A 20643-nucleotide genomic window follows, 5' to 3' on the forward strand; every position below is an offset into this window, starting at 1 on the left:
TGGCCTGAAGGTAGCCACAAACACCACAAGCGTACCAGTACACAGAATGCATAGTGATATCTATCAGTTGATCCTGCTGCTATCTTATGAGGTTTTTTTTTGTAAATTTTTGGCCAGTTAGTGTACCTGATAGTGACAGCCATCTGGTGGCTATTTAGAATTTTTTTTCCATTGCATATCGTCTTAGAAATATTTATACTTCCACCAAATGCAAGAGCAGCTAACTCTTAACAACATGTCAAAATTTGGTCAAAATCAGTCAACAAATACTCTATTAAATGTCTCATTTAAACCAACACTACAAATGTGTTAGAATTCTCAAGCCAGCATCAGCCAGCAAGCAAGTCAGCGGTGGTTGGGGTCTATCTAAATCCCAGAGGATAGATGTGAATGGGTTAAGAGTAAAAAAATGTTCAATGTCATCTGTTGTTAAGAATAAAAATGGAATTTTAGGCTTCAAAATGGGCAATTTGAAAACTTTCACATGGGAAAACACCCCCCTCTCCCAGGGGATTTTCAGTACTACCCAGACCCAGGTCATATCTCCCCCACCACATTTGATACTGGATATGCCCCTGGTGTGGTGGCGCCATGGAAAATAGCTGACTATTCACAAATTGCCCGCGAGAAAAAACTATCAGAGTCCAACTTTGAGTAAAATGCATATATTCGTTGTGCAACACAACACAACTCCCTGAAGTCACTTCACAATGAAGTTTAACAATTAAAGTTGAAAAAATGGGATTGGAACCATCTGGTTGGTGGACCCAGGTGGCTCCATCTGACATTGGCCTCAGTCTATGGTCAGGTTTACGAAAGCCGAAAAATTAGCAGCCCTGAGTACTGACATGAGCCATATTCCAGAGTAACTGTACTGGGAGGGCCTCTAGAGTAATCCCTGGCACAGTCAGTGGGCCCAAACAATGCCTGCTTCATATTCCTCCCCTTCCCCTCTACCCATCAGCGTTAGTAGAAGGCCACTGAGTGCGGTCCCACCTCTACGCAGAGCCTAGAAGATTAGTACACCCATGAACCACCAGTTGGTTCCATCCAGTCTGAACCCAGAAAGGGAGTTTATGCTCATAAGAAAACATATTAAAAACAGGCACATTTATTTCATCAATGTATAAAAGCGTTACATATCCATAAAAAATTGTGATAAAATATTTATACATATTCAACAATCAAATCTTAAATGCTCACTTCTTTATCACACTTATATAAACTTTTTTAAGGCACCAACGGTATGATACAGAAACAGAGAAATGCACAGCAGTCCTTGATTACATTAGACATGAATCATCGGCTAATGCTAAAACTTAGGCAAAGATTATATGAACTTAAGTATATATAAAAATATGTACATGCTACGACAATATAGCACCTTGGAAGCTTTCAAAATCTGGTCAAGAAATAATAGAAGGATTCACCTCAAAGTTCATTTTTAAAAATAGCTTCAATTCATAGCTCCAAAAAATATCAGTTTGGCATTAGCACTGGATCATTAGAAGACTTACATTTTAAAAAGCCATCTTTTTATATCTCCAAATTTCAGTCACAACGTACATAACTCCTACTTTGAGGCATACAGTTTGAGTGAACACTGTTTTTAAGGCCTCATCAAGGAGCTATCTTATAAAATTACCTAGACCTAAAAGAATTTGTAAAACCTAATCAACATGGTCTAGGATTAGCCAGGATGTTTTAGCAACTACAGTTCGACCACCATGATCCATTATTACTCGGAGGTACAGCCTCCAATCTCACTATTTCCTGTGGAGTGTTCCTCCACAGGTTACAGTCTGCTAAGACCTGAAACAAGGAACACGAGGATTATTAAAAAAAGTATTTACGTAAGCATTCATTATATACTATTTCACTAATTATTTATTTATACCCATAAAATTGTCAATTTGGAAACAATAAATTAGCTAAATTGACTAATCATTAATCAACCGTTTTTGCATGTCATCAGTAAAAACAAAGAATCTAATTTCAACTGTTGATAGTGCTTTGTTATATTACACCATTGTTCTTGGATTAGTTACTTTACAATGGGCATCAACAGCATTTTTCATGATAATTGAAGCAAGGGCATACCCAGGATCAAAACTAGGGGGAGGGCAAGCCATGGTTGTTCAAGTCATAGGTAAGATTTAAGCATGAAAAAGGTGAATGAAATCAACATTTTAAGGAAACTGTAACAGCTCTTTACTAGTTTTAAAAATAATTTGCTTGAAAAAATACTATTTTCCTGAAAGACATTCGCGATATTTGCTTCTGGGGGGGGGGGGGGGGGAGCTGCCCCTTGCTGGGTATGCCCATGAATTGAAAATTGGTATCATGTACTATGCATATCTTGTATGCTGCCCCACGTATTGCTGAAATGTATTATAGCCACTAATGCATTTATACTATGGAATAAGCAAACGATCGGGATTGAACATTTGAAACTCTGTGATTAGTTCCATTTCTTACCTGAGTGTAAAAAATAGCAACTTAATGAAAATCAAAGTCACAGAAACAAATTTCTTTGCTAATAACCAAACATGAATTGAATTTTTATTGGTTCTGCATTCATTGACACTTAATATGTAACTCTTTATAAAAAAATATGTTCTATTTGTACCCAAACACCTGACATTAAATTTATAAAAATGTAACTCCTGGGTTCAAACCAGTGTAAGAATTTGAACAGCCAACATTTAAATAGAACACTATCCTCTATTCATCAATATTCTCAGGGCATTAACACTTTCACTGCTGGCCATTTTGATGAAAAATATCACCGTGAGCGGCAGTGGTTTTTGTGCATAACTAAGTAGATATGTCTCTATGGATACCGTAAAAAATGATAATAATGATCCTATGATTGTTTTAAACAAATAATATGAAGGACGCACCGGTGCGTCCTCCGCTCACAGCATTGCCAAAGCTATGCAACCCGTGTCACATGAGTTATGCAACCCGCTCTACGAAATTTTTTATCTCCCTTAATTCTTTTCTAACGTTCATGTATTTCGACTTATTTTGCAAATAAATAGATATATTTAAAAATTTGGAGCATTAGAAAATGATAACATTTTATTTTTAATGATATAATTAATTATTTTTAATGAAATAATATTTTTCTCGTAAAATAATTACTAACTCATAATTTACTCATTGTTTTGGGATAACTTTCAAGAATCAAACTGAAAAAAACACTAGAATTAAGAGTGCTAGTTAAGTCAGTGATATATTTTAGACTTACGAAAATATCCTAAAGCTTAAAGTCGTTTTTTTTACGGGCAATCAGGATCGTAAGTGTTAACAAATTTACTCACTCTATTTTTGGCACATTTTTCACAGCACTTTTTTCTTCCTTTTCTTTTCATTTCCAAATTATGTGGTGAGTGAATATGTTCAGGGGAACTCATTGAAGGCATTGCCTCAGGATAGAAATTTGGCAATGATTTTATTAGTTCATCACGGTATTCTAACAATTTTTCACGTTTCCCACTAAATCTTTGGTATAGAATGAAAGAATGAATAATTATTATCTGAATAAAGTATATTCTCAACTTAAGGTACCAACGGAGAGTTTTTTGTTACGCAAAGACAATATGACAACAATTGATCGGTCTTGTCTTTGCCTCCAATATGTTTATTGTAAGCATCCACCATACTGGGCTTAGTTGAAACCCTTCCCCGCCTGCCCGCAAAATCGTGTCCATACTCGGACGAAATCATCTTCACATCTCTTTTATCCCTCCATTTCAAAACGCACCCCCCATTATATTGTAGCGAGCCACACAGTCACCCTTCTCTAATTTTTCAATAATATATCCGGGTTATTTTTTTCTTCATTAGCAGAATAACTCTACAGTATGCTTTATCTGTACAGTATGTTTTTGCAGACAATGGAAAAGGTTCACGCTGTCGTAAAAGTTATCCTGTGCACAGTGTACCCCTTATTTTTAAAATTTGCAAAGAATTTGTGAGTCACTTTCTCTGCGTTCCCTGCTCCCTCCACTTCTTTACCCTCGGTGCCACAATGTATCAAGCAATCCAAAACCAAACCGCATGGATTAGCGATCACGTATAATTTTATTTCGTATTTGTGAAGTTTGTTAGGAATGAATTGTTTTAATAGTAACCGTGGATAACGTCAACTACATAGAACCATGGATTCGTCTAGACTCACAGCCCTTTCCGCGTAGCACACTTCACTCATACTTGCATAGAATGTATCATGCAAGAGTCGTATTTTATAAAATGGATAACTGGGTAAGTGTTCGCCTTCAACCACATTTCTAAGTGCATAGTGCGCAATATGTGCAAAAGCTATCTCGATATATGCATTCGGAAAAAACAGGGAGATTATATATTTCAGATTTTTTCCAATTATATTATAATCTACTAAGAGAAATATTTCCCATTTCGGAAAAAGAAGGCCAAAAAATGTCCAATTATCTTGGACTCAAGACTTATTCCAAGACGCTATTCTAGCATTTGGAGAAGTATTATTTCGAACCACATTTTCAGCATTGATATTCGTTTCTGTTACAACTCAAAAAAACGTCATTGGCAAGAGTACTAAATAGTCGTAAGGATTCTCGCTGGGAACATTTAATTTTAGTCCTGAGGTGCCAGAAAAAGGGATATCTGTTACTTGGAGTTCAGCTTAGTACCATAAATCGAAGTTATTTGAGTGCTTTCGGAAAAGTTTTGATGAAGGTGCATGGGCGTTTTCTTCCTGACTCTCTTCGGAAGACTCCTTTGGAATTACTTTCTGGGATGCATTTTCTTCCTTGCTATCCATCTCCTCATCAAACTGCATGAGGATATCCATCAACTCTAAATTAGTCTTTTTCTTCAAATTTCTCTTAGGTTATTCATCTCTTTTTTTCATCACGTTCCCGCTGAACCAGATGTTGATGCCACTGACTCCTTAGCTACCTAATGTGATGGGAAAAAATCAAGATAGTCAGGTAACAGGTGACACCTCCGATGATGCTTCAGAGGATAGATATCTCCGAAAATCGAGCGTATCAATCTATTCCGAAGGCTCCGAGCACCTAGTACCTTCCTGTGGCAGCGTCATACTGGCAATGATATTTTGGCCAGAGGGCGTGGAGGGATGAGAGTGAAAGAAATGCCTCGACGACACAGTTTTTATAGGCCATACGAAACGATATCCGCATGAAATGAGACGAAATATTACTCTTTTATTTCACACATTATTGTGATCGTCTTGGAATTCCCGGTATTAAATTTCCGTCACATCGGCATTGAATTTCATTCTCAAGGTCAATACTAATGGATCCTGTGTCAAATATTTTATCTTGAAATGGTGGTCGATTTCAGTTCCGTGTGTAATGTATACGCAGAGTGGTAATTATATTCCTATCTGTCAGTTTAACAAAGTATATAACCCTTTGCAATTGAACCGTAATATAACGAGACACTTGTCTAGTATATTTTGACTCGGGGTTTTGTGGAACAAGTGATTGAATGTTCAGCAACATTATATTTAAACAAAATTCGGCAAAATATAATCAATAGGCCATATGGAAGAATAAAAGAAGAGTGCAATGGATTATAATTCATTATTATTGAGGGAGATTACCTAATGCCCCTCGATATGCCTTATGGTAATAAGTTCTTAGAGCTAACTTTTTCCGCGTTATGCACGATAAAGGTACATATTTTATTATTATAGAAAATTCTGGCATCGAACCTGGGTCAACTACGCGTATTATTTTTTCAAGGGATTTATCGTCGCTAAACGTAATATCTATTATGTTCAAAAGCAGCAACCATGACAATTGTCGAAACCAATGTGCTCACATATTTTTGCTACCTTCAGATATATCTACACATTTCCACATATTTGAATAAACTAAATATAACACTTTATATGACATAAATAATATTTAGAAGAGTTTTGAATGCATACGATACCAATTTATCTCCGGTTCCGAGACGATTAAGTTCAGAAAAAAGTAAATTATCATAAAAATTACGAAAAAATGGAAAAAATGAAAAAGTAGTTAGCTAAAAAATGAGAGGTGATTCCTAGAAACGACGGCCAAAACTGAATAGTACGGAATGTAATAGAGCAGCGAGAGGTAATTTGGAGTGCCCAAGACGTTCTCGGATGATTCTATGGCCATTTGAAAACGGGTCGGAGCAGGACGCACGGGTGCGTCCTCCGCTCAGCACAATAGTTTGCGTAGGACGCACCGGTGCGTCCGCCGCAGCGAAAGTGTTAATATGTGTAAGAATTCTTATTCTGTTTTTAGATCAGTCTAATCTGGGGGGTTTTGCTGCATACTTTTTTCAATTATTACCTATTTTGATCAACAGTTTCCATTGCATACTGAGGATATACCCAGAGTCACAATTCACATTGCTCTTCACCAGTCTGATTTCATTGGCTTCATTAATGAGAGTATCCTTATACCCTGTAGCTGTATTTAATGCATTAACACATTGTGTATGGATGGCGAGAATTCTCGCACCTTTGAGACGACTTAAGCCTCATCAAAGGAAACAATGTGATCTTCTGATAGGCTTCGTTCAGCCACGGTAGATTTCTAAGGGTAGAACAGCCTTATACACTAGGGTGAGCAGAAAAACTTTTTTCAGGATTGCATGAGCCCCTTAAGGGAAAATTGCCTACTGATAACAGGTCTCAAATAAATTTTTTTTTCAAACATGGATAACAATAACCTGATAATGCCTAGCTGTACCATATGGTACCAGCTGGTAGTACCACATTACTTATTTATTTCACACACCACCGAAAACAGCACTGTTTGACCTTTACATTGGGGTTGATAACATTTCACCCTCCGGAACTCGCGCTGAGCCTGACAGGCTCACATTGTTGATATTTTCTTAATAGTTCTTGAAAAATTCTCAATAATGCGCTTAGATTTTCTCTAACTTTTCCTTACTCTTTTGGCTAAGTTTTACATGCGCAGAATATCCCGATAAACCTATCATTAGGTTAGAATATGATACTTTTGCTTCGTATGCACGTGGTGTGAGCCCCTCAGGCTCTACGCGAGTGCTCGCGTTACATTTTTGATTCTCACCCTTAGCCTATTATTTTTCTCTGATTGCCTGTACAGACACAATGTAGGCTGTTATGGATAACCTCTAGCACTATACTCCTAGTAAAGGTTCTTTTTCTGCCAAATCGGCTTGATATTTTGAAAGTCAAAACTATTTACATGGGACTATGTCTTAGAAGCCACTGTTGCTCTTCCTACTGTAATTACAAGCACGCTATAGTTGACACAAAGTAAGCTACTTGTAATGATTTCACACAATGTTATAAGTAACGGCTCGTTATAATTACACCTCTATTCGAAAAGTGTATTCACTTCGCCACTCGGCGGCCATAAAATTCGGAGGACACGGTCATTCTGACTAGAGAGTGCAGAGATATTGGAGGTGCTCTTCTCGCTGAAGTTTCAACTGCGCCAGTTCCGCCACAAAACACGAGTATTCTGTTTCAGCACGCTGGCGTTTTTTTTTTCTGCTAGCGATAATTATAGAAAATAAAAATAATAACAGCAAAGAAGACAAAAAATGATAGGATAGCTGTTTTCATGAGATATTTGAAAAATTTGACAATCGTAAAAGTTCTTACATTATTGATGAATACACAACCATTTATGAGAAAATTGTGAATTTTCGAGGTCTTTTCGCATTCCTGCAATAAATCCCAAGTATGTCCAACAAATACGGGATAAAAAATTTTGCTTTGCTAGGTAGTTGCTAGAATATTTTATACTTAGAACTTAGAAGTGTATGCTGGTGAACAACCTGATGGATCGTTTTCGGCCAACAACAGCCCTTCTGATATCGTGAAGAGGTTATGCTCCCCATCAGCAGTACTGGTAGAAACATTTCGATTGACAATTTATTTGCCAGTTATTGTTTAGTAAATGAACTCTTGAAATTCCGACTTGCCGTGATTGGAACAATTCGGAAAAATAAGCGGGAATTGCCTACTTTTTTTCGCTGAAACAAAAAATAAGAAATCCTGTTCATTTGATTTCTGCAAGAACTTTTTTTGCGTCATACACTCCAAGAAAGAATAAATTTGCGTTTATGATATCAACCATGAACTATAACAAAAAAAATGATGAATGAAGTGGAGATGAAAGAAAGCCAGAAATGATACCTTTTTATGACATGACAAAATCGGGAGTAGATACACTAGATCAGTTATGCACGGCGTTGTCCTATGCCAAGTATTTACGTTATGCTAAATATTGCTGTGGTAAATTCCTACATTTTTTTACCTCAAAAACAAAAACTTAGAAGTGAAATCTCGGAGAGCGTTATTTAGGCAATTGTCAGCTGGGCTTGTAGATGAACACGCGTAAAGAAGGGGAACCATAAAATCGCTCCCCAATGAGTTAGGGCTAATTATAAGACGATCCTATCAAGACTAACAGAATAGATTAACCAAAGGCAACTAAAAAAAACAGAGAACCCAAAGTTCACTGAAATTTGAAAAATGTGTGCAGACTGTGGATACACGAAAAATATATTTACCGGGTATGTCTGCAAAAATAGTGGAAAGTGTATTTGTCTCGAGCATACACATTTTTTGAATGGTGCATGCTTGCAGAATAATGATCATAGCTAATGTTGCCTTATAATGTTATTTCTGTCCTAATACTAACACTGTGTAGTGGTTTTACGAGTCAATAAATGAATAACAAATAATGGTAATCTATTTTATATCACATTCGACATGAAGAAATAATTATATATTTTATCAGACATAAAAGGGTTTGATTTTCATGAAATGGGCAATTTCAGCATTATTAGTTTGATTTAAACAAAAGAATAGGTAAAACAATCGACTTTAATAGGAGAGGATTTGAAAAAGAAAATTGAGCCTGACAGGCTCAGCGCGAGTACTCGCGTTCCAAAAAAGGGCGCGAGTCCTGCAGGGTTAACAATCAATATGCACTCACAAACATCAAAGCCCTGGATAAGGATAACTTACCCAGGCGGTACTCGAGCCTGCAACCTTTGGTTTGGCAGGCGTGGACTTTACCCCGCCGCCACCGAGGCTTTTTTGTCATTTATTGTAATTTATTTGGATTTTTGAGAGTTTTAAATTGATAAGAATATTTTTAATAACATTTTTCCAAAAAGTTTGCTTCTTTAAAGCTGTAATTAATGCATTAACACATTGTGTACGGATGGCGAGAATTCTCGCCATTTTTTTCCTAAGCATTCTGGACAAATTGTTAAATTTAATGTTAAAATTAATGGACTTATCGTTATGTTTGATAAAGTAAAATTATATTGTAATCATTAGCTTTTTAACCCATTATTCCCCAGACTGTATTCAGGGCTTTTATCTTCGATAGTTTCCCATTTTCTGATTTATTATGACATAATTAAGATAAGTTTCTGGAAAAAAAATATTTTCATCATATTATATGATTTTCAAAATGCTGCGTATACGCAACGCTGGGATAACTCCGGAAAATAAATACAAAAAAGTAATTTTTAAAACTTAAGTTACATCTTCTATTTATTATCTTGATTTGCACACTCGAGTTCTTCGCCGGGAGTTATCAGTATTCCTTTGGAGGAAATGCCCCATTCTGCCTTGACGGACATGCTGGGGTATCTCATTTTTCTAGGGTGTCTCGTATGTGCGCATCGATTATTTTGTGCCAAACGCCATCAGTCATAAAAATACAATTACATATATGAATGAAAATGTTGGTGGAAGGGACAAAATAAGAACTAGAGATACTTAAAAAGAGTCAGTGAATCGAAGAAAAAATTATTCTGAAGTAGAAACTTGTTCTGAGAATTAGGATTAATTATGTTGCGTTAACGCAACGCTGGGGATTAATGGGTTAACAATGTTTAAACCAAAGGCAGTTCGCCCAACTTGGCACATATTTTCATCTCAACTCCTCTACCCACGTATGTCATTTCTCTAGATTAAAATGCTCCGGTACATAACGCGTTAAGAGCCATTTGAAAGTTGAGAATTACAAACTAGCCCAAAAAAGCGTGTTACGTGTGTTCTTAAAAGTTCAAAAACGCATTGTGACGGTCAGTCCGTGACGCGTGGAATCGCCCACAAGCATTTGTGTCCTGCACAACCATGACAAACTGAACTTGCCATCTGTAGGCTCAAAGAAGTGTCCATCTCCACTCTAATGCACCATCGCATATGGAGTTCTTATGAAGTACTTAGACATATTTGTAGTTGAAATAAGATTCACGACTAAATAAACAACACTGACCTTAGATACCAACTTCTCAAAAATGTGGTCCACAGCTTCATCATTCGTAGCACTGGCTTCAATATACATTGCTTTCCTGTTATGAGCAAATTTTAGTCCTTCAGCACGAGTCACCACACGCTCTTTAACCTTGAAGAGTTAAAACAATACTCCACATTAGTCACCATAGTTTCATGCAGAAAAAATAAATTCTCATTTAACACTGACAATGAGATGATATTAATTTCAAACTTTATTTTAATTGAGGTACTGACACTCTTTCATTCAAACTCAAAGTACTACATTCAAGTGAAATCTATGCATCAATCAATACATATCAAATACATTTTGGCTGTAAATATCTCTTAGCCATTAATAATTGCACTCCCAAAACAACTCTCTTTCTAGCATTAAATGGCATACTAAAGCTTTGCAGCCCAGCTTTTGAATCCATAACAGGATGCAACACTATCATTACAGAATACATATAAGTATGTGACACATGTTAATAAAATCACACTACTTATATTCAACCATTACTTAATAAGCACTATAAAATGAAAACGGAGGGTTTATTTCATTTCTAAGGAGACACCCCTGAGACAGCCTAACTACCTCCGCAAATTGTACCGAGACAACTAGAGACCATCAATGCAGTTGCGATTACGTATATGGAATGACATTTTCAGCAACGTTTTACACTTATTTTTTTTCTTACACGTACACCTTTAATATACTGTAATTTTCACGTTATCTGTCAGTTATGGCCATTTTGTTCCTTATAAGAGCATACTTAACAGTAAATAAGGAAAAAGGTATCCAACTATCTTAATCATTTTAAGTGACTGTTGAGTTAAGAGAGCTGACATTGTTTTCTCTCGCATCATGGTAAAAATCATGCGATAATGCAGGGACATCAGATCAGAAAAGACACGGTGGTGAGTTATGGTGGAAATCCTGAGGGAGGAAAGAATAGAGTCATGGGCATGAGTGTGGGGATTTTATTGCAGGCTACAGCCAAAAAGGGCAGCTGAGGAAGTTTAGAATATTGGGACAGGCGGTAGACCAAATTGGTGAGTATTTCAGTATGGGGAGAAAACATCCAAAAAATACTGTTTTTGGAGCAGTAGGGTCCTGAAGGTCAGTAAGTCGATAGAGCATACCAACTATGGCCATTGATCTCTTCACAATCATCATAATGTGATCCTGAAATTTTAATTTGTCGTCAAAAATCACTCCTGGGTGGCAGCAGTTAGTTATGGTTAGTTAAAAGGTTTGGTTTATAGGTTTGTTTACAAGGGAGTATTAATTTTTCAAGGGATTGGTTTCTAATGAAAATGGCCTCATCGCCGATTTTGAGGGGTTGACTCGCAGCAGCCAATTGGAGCACCACCAGGAGACAAAATTGATGGTAGATAGAAGGGAATGCGAGTCACAGAGGTGATCCACCTTTTTGAAAATTTTGCAATCGTCCATGCACTGTAAAATATTACAGCCAAGAGGGATTATGCCATCCATAATGTCATCGATGAAGCGTGCCAGGAGCAAGATCGGACAACAGATGGGGACCAAGGATGCTTCCCTGAGGTACAACAGATTTAACGGGTATGTAAGAGGATGAGGTGCCATCAATCAATACAAGTTGGTTAAGGGAACTGAGGAAGCTGTGGATCAAAGATAGAAAATTTGAAGGTACAGGTGAGGACCTCAAATTTGGAATCCAGATACCCGGAAATCCGGAATGTTTGATAATTCGTCTGCATAGTGTTTCAACTTGCCAAGTCGTAGCACCACTCTGTGAGACTTGTTCTGGGATGAGTAGGAAGTTAGCACACACTATGAAAATACGCTAACAACCTACGGAAAGACACGTAGGGAACTCAAATAATGAGCACAAGAGCCTGAATGCATTTATCAATTAATTAATAACAAAATATAGAAGCATTTGCACAGATTTACCGTCCAATTAAGGAAGGTATTGATAGATATCGCACCGTCTGCTAGCGAATGCTATCAACGAAAGCTATAGAGCATGAAGAAAATGATGTATTTATAGCTCACTCTCATCCAGTATTAAGCACGTTTAGTTTATGCTGCGGGAGCTACGGTCGTGATTTGATGGCTTATTCGGCAAGTTTTTTGCCTCCTTCAATGTAGTGTACTTGAATCCATCTAAGGCGATGAATGTTCTTCAAGGGGTTGTTCAACAGACCATCCACATATTCACATGTAGCTAGACCACTGCTCCTTTTACACAGCTGAGATTCAGCCAGATTGAGACTGTATATTTGCTATCCATCGATTGCATACTTTAGTTGTGAGGTGTACAGTGAATATTTCACAATTTACTATGTACTGACAGACCAGAAATCTAGAAAAACAAGAAACCCTTTGGTCCCAAGCTTTCTGGATTTGAGATCCTCAACTGTATATCGTACTGGTGTTGAAGTTTATTTATACCTGCATGTGAATATCAGTGAGTAAGCTGTCTCGAGCCTATCCCCCTTTCAGTTTCACGACGCCTGACTCAGTCAAAAAGTTCCATCTGAAATCTGCTACCCAGCGTGTGTCCCTTCCTTAATTCGCTTTCATGGCTAAATGCTCCATCTACCAACATTCAAAGTGTATAATGTTAACATCTTCACTCTTGATAGCATTGTCTTGGATGATTAACATTTGCCTGGAGAAAAAAGTTTCTTCAGGGGCTGAATTGAACCACAAACCCTCTGATTTTCTGGCTATTACACAGCCTACTTTACAATGAACTTTCTGTAATTACAGTCAAACCTTGATAAGTGAGAGTTCAAGGGACAGGCATTTTTTTCTCTCTAGAGCCTTAATCACACGATCATTTGTTTTATCCCTCTTAGTGATCACTCTAGCGATAGCTTTTCGCGACTGGAAATGTGATCGCTCGAGTGATCATTTTTCTGAAGTACCACAGGGTTAGAGAGAGACAACCCGCCGGGAATGAAACCATTCTGATGGGGGGATATGTAGGGGGGAGAGAAGTGATTATACCAAATTTGAGCAAAATCTAATATGATTAGGTAAAATTTTAGTTTTAATTGTCTAGGTTGGGCATGGCCCTATCCTTTATCATAGATTTTGGGAACACTAAAAAATACAGTTAATCCAAAATATCAGGTAGATAAATCCATCCAAGATGGCAAACTATAGAAAACATACTACACCAGACTCCTCATTATCCAGCGGCGGTATATCCGTGTTGCGGATTATCCGTGCATGATTTTCACCCTCGCTTAATAGTTTCCGCGATCTTTATAAAAAAATAAATCTGTCACAAAATCACCGGAATTACTGCATTGAATGCTAGGATGCACCACGCTTATTATTTCCATTAGAATCCCCGTCGTAAAACGAAAGCACGCTAGCTAAATTCACTCCGTGTTCCTGTTTTCCAAGCCTTGCAGAGCACAATTGGGCTCAGTGATAACGGATACACGTCCCACAGCAGTTTCAACCCAGGCAATTTGTGCAAGACACAACGACGTGGCGTGGTGCCTGAAAGTTTTTTTTCTGACATTGCTCATTGGTTTTAGGCCTCCTTACACGGTACATTAACACGTACGGGTTAATGTCTAAATGTATGAACGCGAGAATGAAAGCCAAAATGCACCGTGTAACCACCCAACTTGTGCGAATGCATGCACAGAAAATAGAACCTGTTCTAATTTGGTTCATGCAATCGTACATGTTCCGTTCCGGTCCACAAAAATCATTCACGCAAACGTACATGAACTCATACGTGTTAATGTATCGTTTAAACAGGCCTTTTGAAGCATTCATGCAAACTACTTTTCTGTATCTGTGATCACGCAGCCACGGATGCGTGGTTTCCGTAATCAGTTCTTATATGGAGCCGTAATAATATGAGCAAAACCTTGTTATCACCGCTAAAAGATCACGGTCTGGCAAAGAAAGCTCTCAATGAGTCTGGGAAGCACTCTAAAATAACAAAATGAGTGCATAAATATTAACACATTGTTTGTTTCACATAAATTATGAACATTACCATAAATTTAAGCAAAGGTTTGTGTTATCCGTGTTATCCGATTATTCGTGCCATCTCTCCTTATCATTTACCCGGATAATTAGGAGTTTGATCCTAACTTGAAATAAATATTATGTATAACTCAATATATTTTGCACCCACCTGGTCAATTTTATTGCCAACTAATATTTTCACATGGTCTTCAATTGTTGCAAATGTTTCTGCATCATTAAAAACACGGTCCAGGGCTTCGAAGGTATCTCTGCCAGTAACATCATAGAGAATAATAAATCCATGAGTAGCACGATAATATTGAGGCATTAATGCTTGATATTGTTCCATCCCTGCAGTGTCCTGTGAATATGGGTAGTCATGAATTCAAAGTGTAATAATTTATGACGGTTATTGCTCTTCATCATACAGTTAAATCACCTTTTTTTAATAAAATATTTTTACTCACCCACACACGAAGATTGACCTCAACATTTCTTCCAAGATGATTAACAACAAGTCTTTTTTGTTTGGACGTAGACATAATTGTCAACTCTAGATTTGACCGTGGCTCACAGAAATACTTCTTGAAAAGGCTAAATAAAAGAAAAAATATATTATGAATATCACTAGCAAGAGAAACCCGTTGAAATTCAAATAGTATTGAAGACTAAAACAATTATTACATCAGGCTGTATGCAGAAGGTTTTGGTTTAAGCAGAATAACTCCACTAACAGTGTTCTGCCTACATCACAGGCATTAAGTATATTCTTAGACTAATTCCTTGTCTATGAAAATATCCCACCTCTCTTCCTCCCTCTCATTCATTGCCTTCTCTGCTTCCCATTCATTCTGCAACATGGATTTTGGGAATCCCTCACCCTATTAAGTTGCTTCAAACACTAGATCCACACGTTTCTTATCTATTTCATGCATTTTTTCCCTTGTAAGCCTTCTAGGTCTTCATCCTTCATTTCTTTCTCATCATCATCACTGGTCAACAATCCTAGGATTGGTTTGACGCAGCTCTCCACTCAGTTCTCCTATCAGCTAATCTTTTCACACCTACGTATTTCTTCTCTTTCACATCTCTCTTTACTTGTTCCATATATTTGTTCGGGGTCTTCCTTTTCCATTCTTGCCTTCCACTTGTCCTTCGACGATTGTCTTCATCAGGCCATCATGTCTCAAGATGTGGTCTATAAGGTTGTTCCGTCTTCTTATTAAGGTTTTCATGAGGCTTCTCTTCTCTCCTACCCTTCTTAGGACTTCCTCGTTACTAACTCGGTCGATCCATTTGATTTTCATCATTCTTCTGTAGCACCACATTTCAAAGGCCTCTATCCTTGCTTTCTCCGCTGCGGTCATTGCCCATGCCTCACTTCCGTATAGGTGCATACTCCAGATGTAGGTTCTTATAAATTGTTTCTTTACATCCATATTTAAGTTTCCCGCTGTAAGCAGGTCTCTCTTTTGGTGGAATGCTCTCTTCGCCTGGGCTATTCTGCTGATAATTTCTTTCTTGCTTCTCCCGTCACTAATCCACCAAATCTTCCTAGCATGGGCGTACCCAGAGAGGGGCAGTGGGAGGGGGCAGCGATCCCCCCCAGAAGCAAAAATCGCAAAAGTCTTTAAGCAAAATCAGTACTGAATTGAAAAGTAAGTACTATCGTTTTCAAAAGTATGTAGACACCCCATAGTCCCACTTAACTGATGGGGCCGGGTGGTGAAAACATGTGAGGTTGGCACATAAAGTGACCTGCATCCCTCACTCGTATGCCACCAAGAGCCGACGAGGATGGAGGTGGAGGCGACCTAGCTATCGGAGCTGGAATCAAACTGCAAGAGCAAGAGCCCAATCAGAATTAAGATTAGCGGATGGAATGCACTGGGGTAGCTCACGTCCACACTCACTTTGGGCCGTCGGAGTATTTTCTTTCGGGCTCCGTGGCAGGGTTTTCCTATCTTTTGATTTCTCGTCGGGTCTTGGTGGCACACCAGTGAGGGATGCAGGTCGCTTTATGTGCCAACCTCACATGTTTTCACGACCCGGCCCCATCAGTTAAGTGGGACTCCTGGGTGTCTACATACTTTTGAAAACGATAGTACATATTCGACAAATTTTCTTTAAAACCACGAAAAATGATATGCATTAGTATAAGATATGTAACTAAAATAAAACTATTTTTTCTAGCAAATAATCTCATAACCTAATAAAGCACTGTTATAAATTTCATGTTGGTTTCATTCACCTTTTTCCTGCTAAAATGTCACAACTTGGCTTGCCCCCCCCCCCCAGATATGATTCTGGGTATGCCATTGCTTCCCAAATAGCACAAAGAGTTATCAATTTCTTATGGTTTACTTGCACAACAAATTGATAAGCAGCTTATTGTAAGATAAGGGACTTATATAAGGCAAGGATAAGATTTTAGGGAAGAATAGGTAAGGAATGCCATTAAATATCCACAGATTAACATAAGTTGCATCTATTGGAGCACCAAACGCGGCAGAATAGCATACTACACATGCTACGCTGCTCAGCACGACATGAATTAAAAGCCCACTGGTGATATTCAGCAAATCTTTATAAGAGCTGAACAACTGATAACAGATTTTCCCGTAAATTTAACAACTAGAAGCAACTGGACAGTGAAGCTGCAAAGCATAATACAACTACTCAATCCTTGTGGCTGAAAGAAAAAAAAATAATATCAGAGGGAATTGAATGTGTGACCTCCAGATCAGCAACTTTGTATGTTAACCATTACACTGAGGCACTTGTGTATGAAGTGAGGTGTAGGTACCAGTTTAAAACCCAATTATAAAGAGAAAATTAGCTGCCAGTGCATGAAACAAACTGAAATTATTCAAGGTCCACACAATCTAATATATATGAATTTTAATTTATGGCCTGAAAACCTGATGAATAAAATATATTTATTAAATTTTCCTTTCCGTCATTGTTATACTCTACATTGCTATTCTTGAGAAATTACGTGTTTTACTTACGATCCTGGTTTTGCTATAATTTCATAAATGCGAATGATTTTCAAATTGTGCCTGTATGATGTTATTACTCCTCATAATATAGAATCGTCCAGAATAAAAACATTGTTCTTATACGAAAATGCCTGCATGAATACTCTAAAACGATGGAATAATAACAACAACAACGGAAGTGCTGAAGGTTTGGCCTCCAATTTGTCTTTACTCTGGATGTATGTCGGCTTAGCCGCAAGAAACCCACAAGAAAAGCCTGACAAGGTTACTTATAAGCACCTTCTTTATTTCTTCCTAAATCACCTTATCTCAATGACTTATAATGTGCTGGCTGGGTTCTTAATCCCCGAATTAACACTTCCTTGGTCACACATTGCCTACTCCCATGTTACTTTCTCAGTGTCCCCCATATTATACTCCATATGGAACAGCAGGCCATTTTAGGACAGTATTCTTTCAGAGGTAATTCTTCATGAACCTTTGCAGTTAAATAACCATTTCCTTAATTTCATATTTTTAGTTACCTACTATAAAAGTTGTACTTTTGGCAAATGGTGTGAAGAGTACTGTATTATTCACATATAACTTGTAAGTTTGAAGACTTCCTCCCATTTCATAATTCGATTTGATCACAGGAAAGGGAAAATATTAAGTTTTGACATTTGTGTTCAGTATTTTTCTAAAAAAATGGCCAAACTATAATTCTAAGATAGAGACACAATTTCATTTATCTCCAATTTTTCCAATGACATAAAATGTTATCAAGGATTTAGAGAAAAGGCTGTTTTGAAGAGTAATGAGAGAAATTGACACCTGATATCATATGCCTAGGAGACCCAATACAAATAATTTGAGATGTCATTTCAGCTGTCTAAGGATTTACCAATATTCATTGGAATATACTGTCATGTATGTTCATGACACATATTTGGCAGGTTTTGGTGATATCATATGCCTAGGAGACCCAATACAAATAATTTGAGATGTCATTTCAGCTGTCTAAGGATTTACCAATATTCATTGGAATATACTGTCATGTATGTTCATGACACATATTTGGCAGGTTTTGGTGCAAATCCTTTGGACTATTCAAAATCGGAAGTTGGATATGATTTATTAGTTAGTGATGTTTTTTTATGTTTTCCCTATCTTTTACTGCTGGGTGTACCCTGCGCTACACCAGCAAATATTATGCAATTTTACTTTATTCTACAGATGGGTAAAATCCACTATTTTCACGAATCCAAATCCACAATCAAATCTTTCATGGAATCAAAGCATATGGAGCAGTGATTCTAGATTAATTGTAAACAACAACAACATATATGCACACTTATAAGCAATTTGAAGAGGTATTTAGGAAACACGTATAATTTAAAAAATTAAAGTTAGCAATTATTTATCAAAAATATCTAAGAGTTATTATCTTTTCGCAGTGGCTAATTTTACGATTCTTAAGTCGATTAAAAAAATAAACAAGTAAGTTCTTGTTCAATGTGGTGTCCAAGTTAGGCATGTTCTCAACGAATCCGTATATTTACTCCTTAATTCTCACACTCTGTAGTTACCTTCAATGGGGAAGAAATGAATATTGGTTCGACTTGCACAATGGATCATAAGGAATACTTATGTTGCATCAAATGCCTATTGTTACAGACATGAATTGGTGGGAAAAGAAACTTGACTAGAACATGTATAAATGTTGTTTTTACGGAATAACACACACACATCTCTTCTAATTCTTGTCCAGTTAAACCACAGAAAGCCAATGTCACACGAAATTACGAAAAAATGATCGTGAGATTCAGGCTTTTACAATGCCGGATAAATAATTTCACAACAAGTCACCATACGATCATACCTTGTTTTTCCCACTCCGCTGGCTCCGAGTAGAGCAAACTGAAGTTTCATAGATTCTCCACTCATAATGAAGAAACGAGGTACGCCAGAAAGCTAAATCAGAATGCAAAGCCGAAAAACACAACCTCTCACCCCCGAACTCGTGTTGTTCCGAACTACAGTAAGTTTCTTTCATTCGTGGCATCTATCGCATGTAGCAGGAGGCGTGTGTCGACTGAAATTGTCAGTGGCAGTATCACCGGTATCACAGATTCATAGCATCACAAAATGGTGATAGTTGCCTAACTTCACAATTTAAAGGAGGCAAACACTGGGGCCACTGGGTATTCCCCGTATTCCCCATCAAAGATTGTTCCCCATCCTCTTGTGAGATGTTACGTAGAGGATTTAGATGTCTGCCGCTAGAATTGTTGTCGCTCTGCGCGCATCGCGCGCATTATAATCAGTTTCAAAAATCGCCATTTGTAGCACTAATATACAATATCCACTTTTCACGAGGAAACGCTCGGCCCAGGTATGCGCTTCGTGATTAATACATTACACGTATAATGTACAGACACTTTCAAAATGTTTAAGGATTTTAGGACAAAGTTTGTGGCGTTCGTTTGCGCCAGAAGATTGACTCATAATCCAAGGTTGTAATAAATATTTACAACCTCCTTGCTCACAATCAGAGGGAGGTGTTACTTGAAAATTGATCAGTTTGTATCGATTTATGTCGGATTTAATGATTATTTCTCGTGCATTTTCTGAGTACTTTCCCCGGTTTTCTCATCATCATCGTCATTAGTCAACAATCCTAAGATTGGTTTGACGCAGCTCTCCATTTCTCTCTCCTATCCGCTTATCTCTTCATAGCTACATATTTATTCTCTTTTACATCCTTTATAACCTGTCCTATATAACTCATTCGGGGCCGTCCCTTTCCCTTTTTCCCTTCCACTTGTCCTTCAACGATTGTCTTCATCAGACCATCGTGCCTCAAAATGTGGCCAACTAAGTTGTCCCTTCTTCTGCTTAATATTTTTAGGAGGCTTCTCTTTTCTCCTACTCTCCTTAGCACTTCCTGGTTACTCACACGGTCAATCCATTTTATCTTCATCATTCTTCGGTAGCACCTTATTTCGAATGCTTCCACTTTTGACTTCTCTGCTGCTGTCAACGTCCAAGCCTCGCTTCCATAGAGAAACATACTCCATATGTAGCATCTGATGAATTGTTTTCTTACTTCTATGCTGGTATTTTCAGCTGTAAGAAGATTCTTCTTTTTGTAGAACGCCCTCTTCGCCTGCGCTATTCTACTTTGTATTTAATTCTTTCTTGCTCCGTCCATCGCTGGTAATTCGGCTTCCCAGGTAGGAGAACTCGTTCACCTCTTCAAGCTTATGCTGTCCTAGGTTGATGTTTGTTTTAGCCTCCTCTCTTTTGCTGCAAACTAATATCTTAGTTGACGATATATCGACTAAGAAGATGATTAGTTCAAGTCCCCAAAGTGGAACATTACTTTT

At 37.6% G+C, this 20643-nt stretch overlaps 1 protein-coding gene across 3 annotated transcripts; it reads right to left on the reverse strand.

Moving 5' to 3' along the window:
• Nucleotides 1-1151: 1151 nt before the first annotated feature.
• On the reverse strand, nt 1152-19514 carry LOC124168025 (ras-related protein Rab-18-B-like). 3 transcript variants are annotated; one of them, XM_046546113.1, is made up of 5 exons: nt 19137-19514; nt 14741-14867; nt 14443-14634; nt 10287-10415; nt 1152-1812 (listed from the first exon to the last, which is right to left on the reverse strand). In XM_046546113.1, exons 1-5 carry the CDS (start codon nt 19199-19201, stop codon nt 1705-1707), a joined length of 621 nt encoding a protein of 206 aa, XP_046402069.1. In that variant the 5' UTR covers nt 19202-19514; the 3' UTR covers nt 1152-1704. The 3 variants fall into 3 exon arrangements, with proteins under 3 accessions (XP_046402069.1, XP_046402070.1, XP_046402072.1); XM_046546114.1 differs by lacking the exon at nt 19137-19514 and adding an exon at nt 15078-15306; XM_046546116.1 differs by lacking the exon at nt 19137-19514 and adding an exon at nt 14958-15045.
• Nucleotides 19515-20643: the final 1129 nt, after the last annotated feature.

Source organism: Ischnura elegans, chromosome 11 (genome assembly GCF_921293095.1).
Source record: "Ischnura elegans chromosome 11, ioIscEleg1.1, whole genome shotgun sequence".
In the NCBI taxonomy this organism is placed as follows: domain Eukaryota; kingdom Metazoa; phylum Arthropoda; class Insecta; order Odonata; family Coenagrionidae; genus Ischnura; species Ischnura elegans.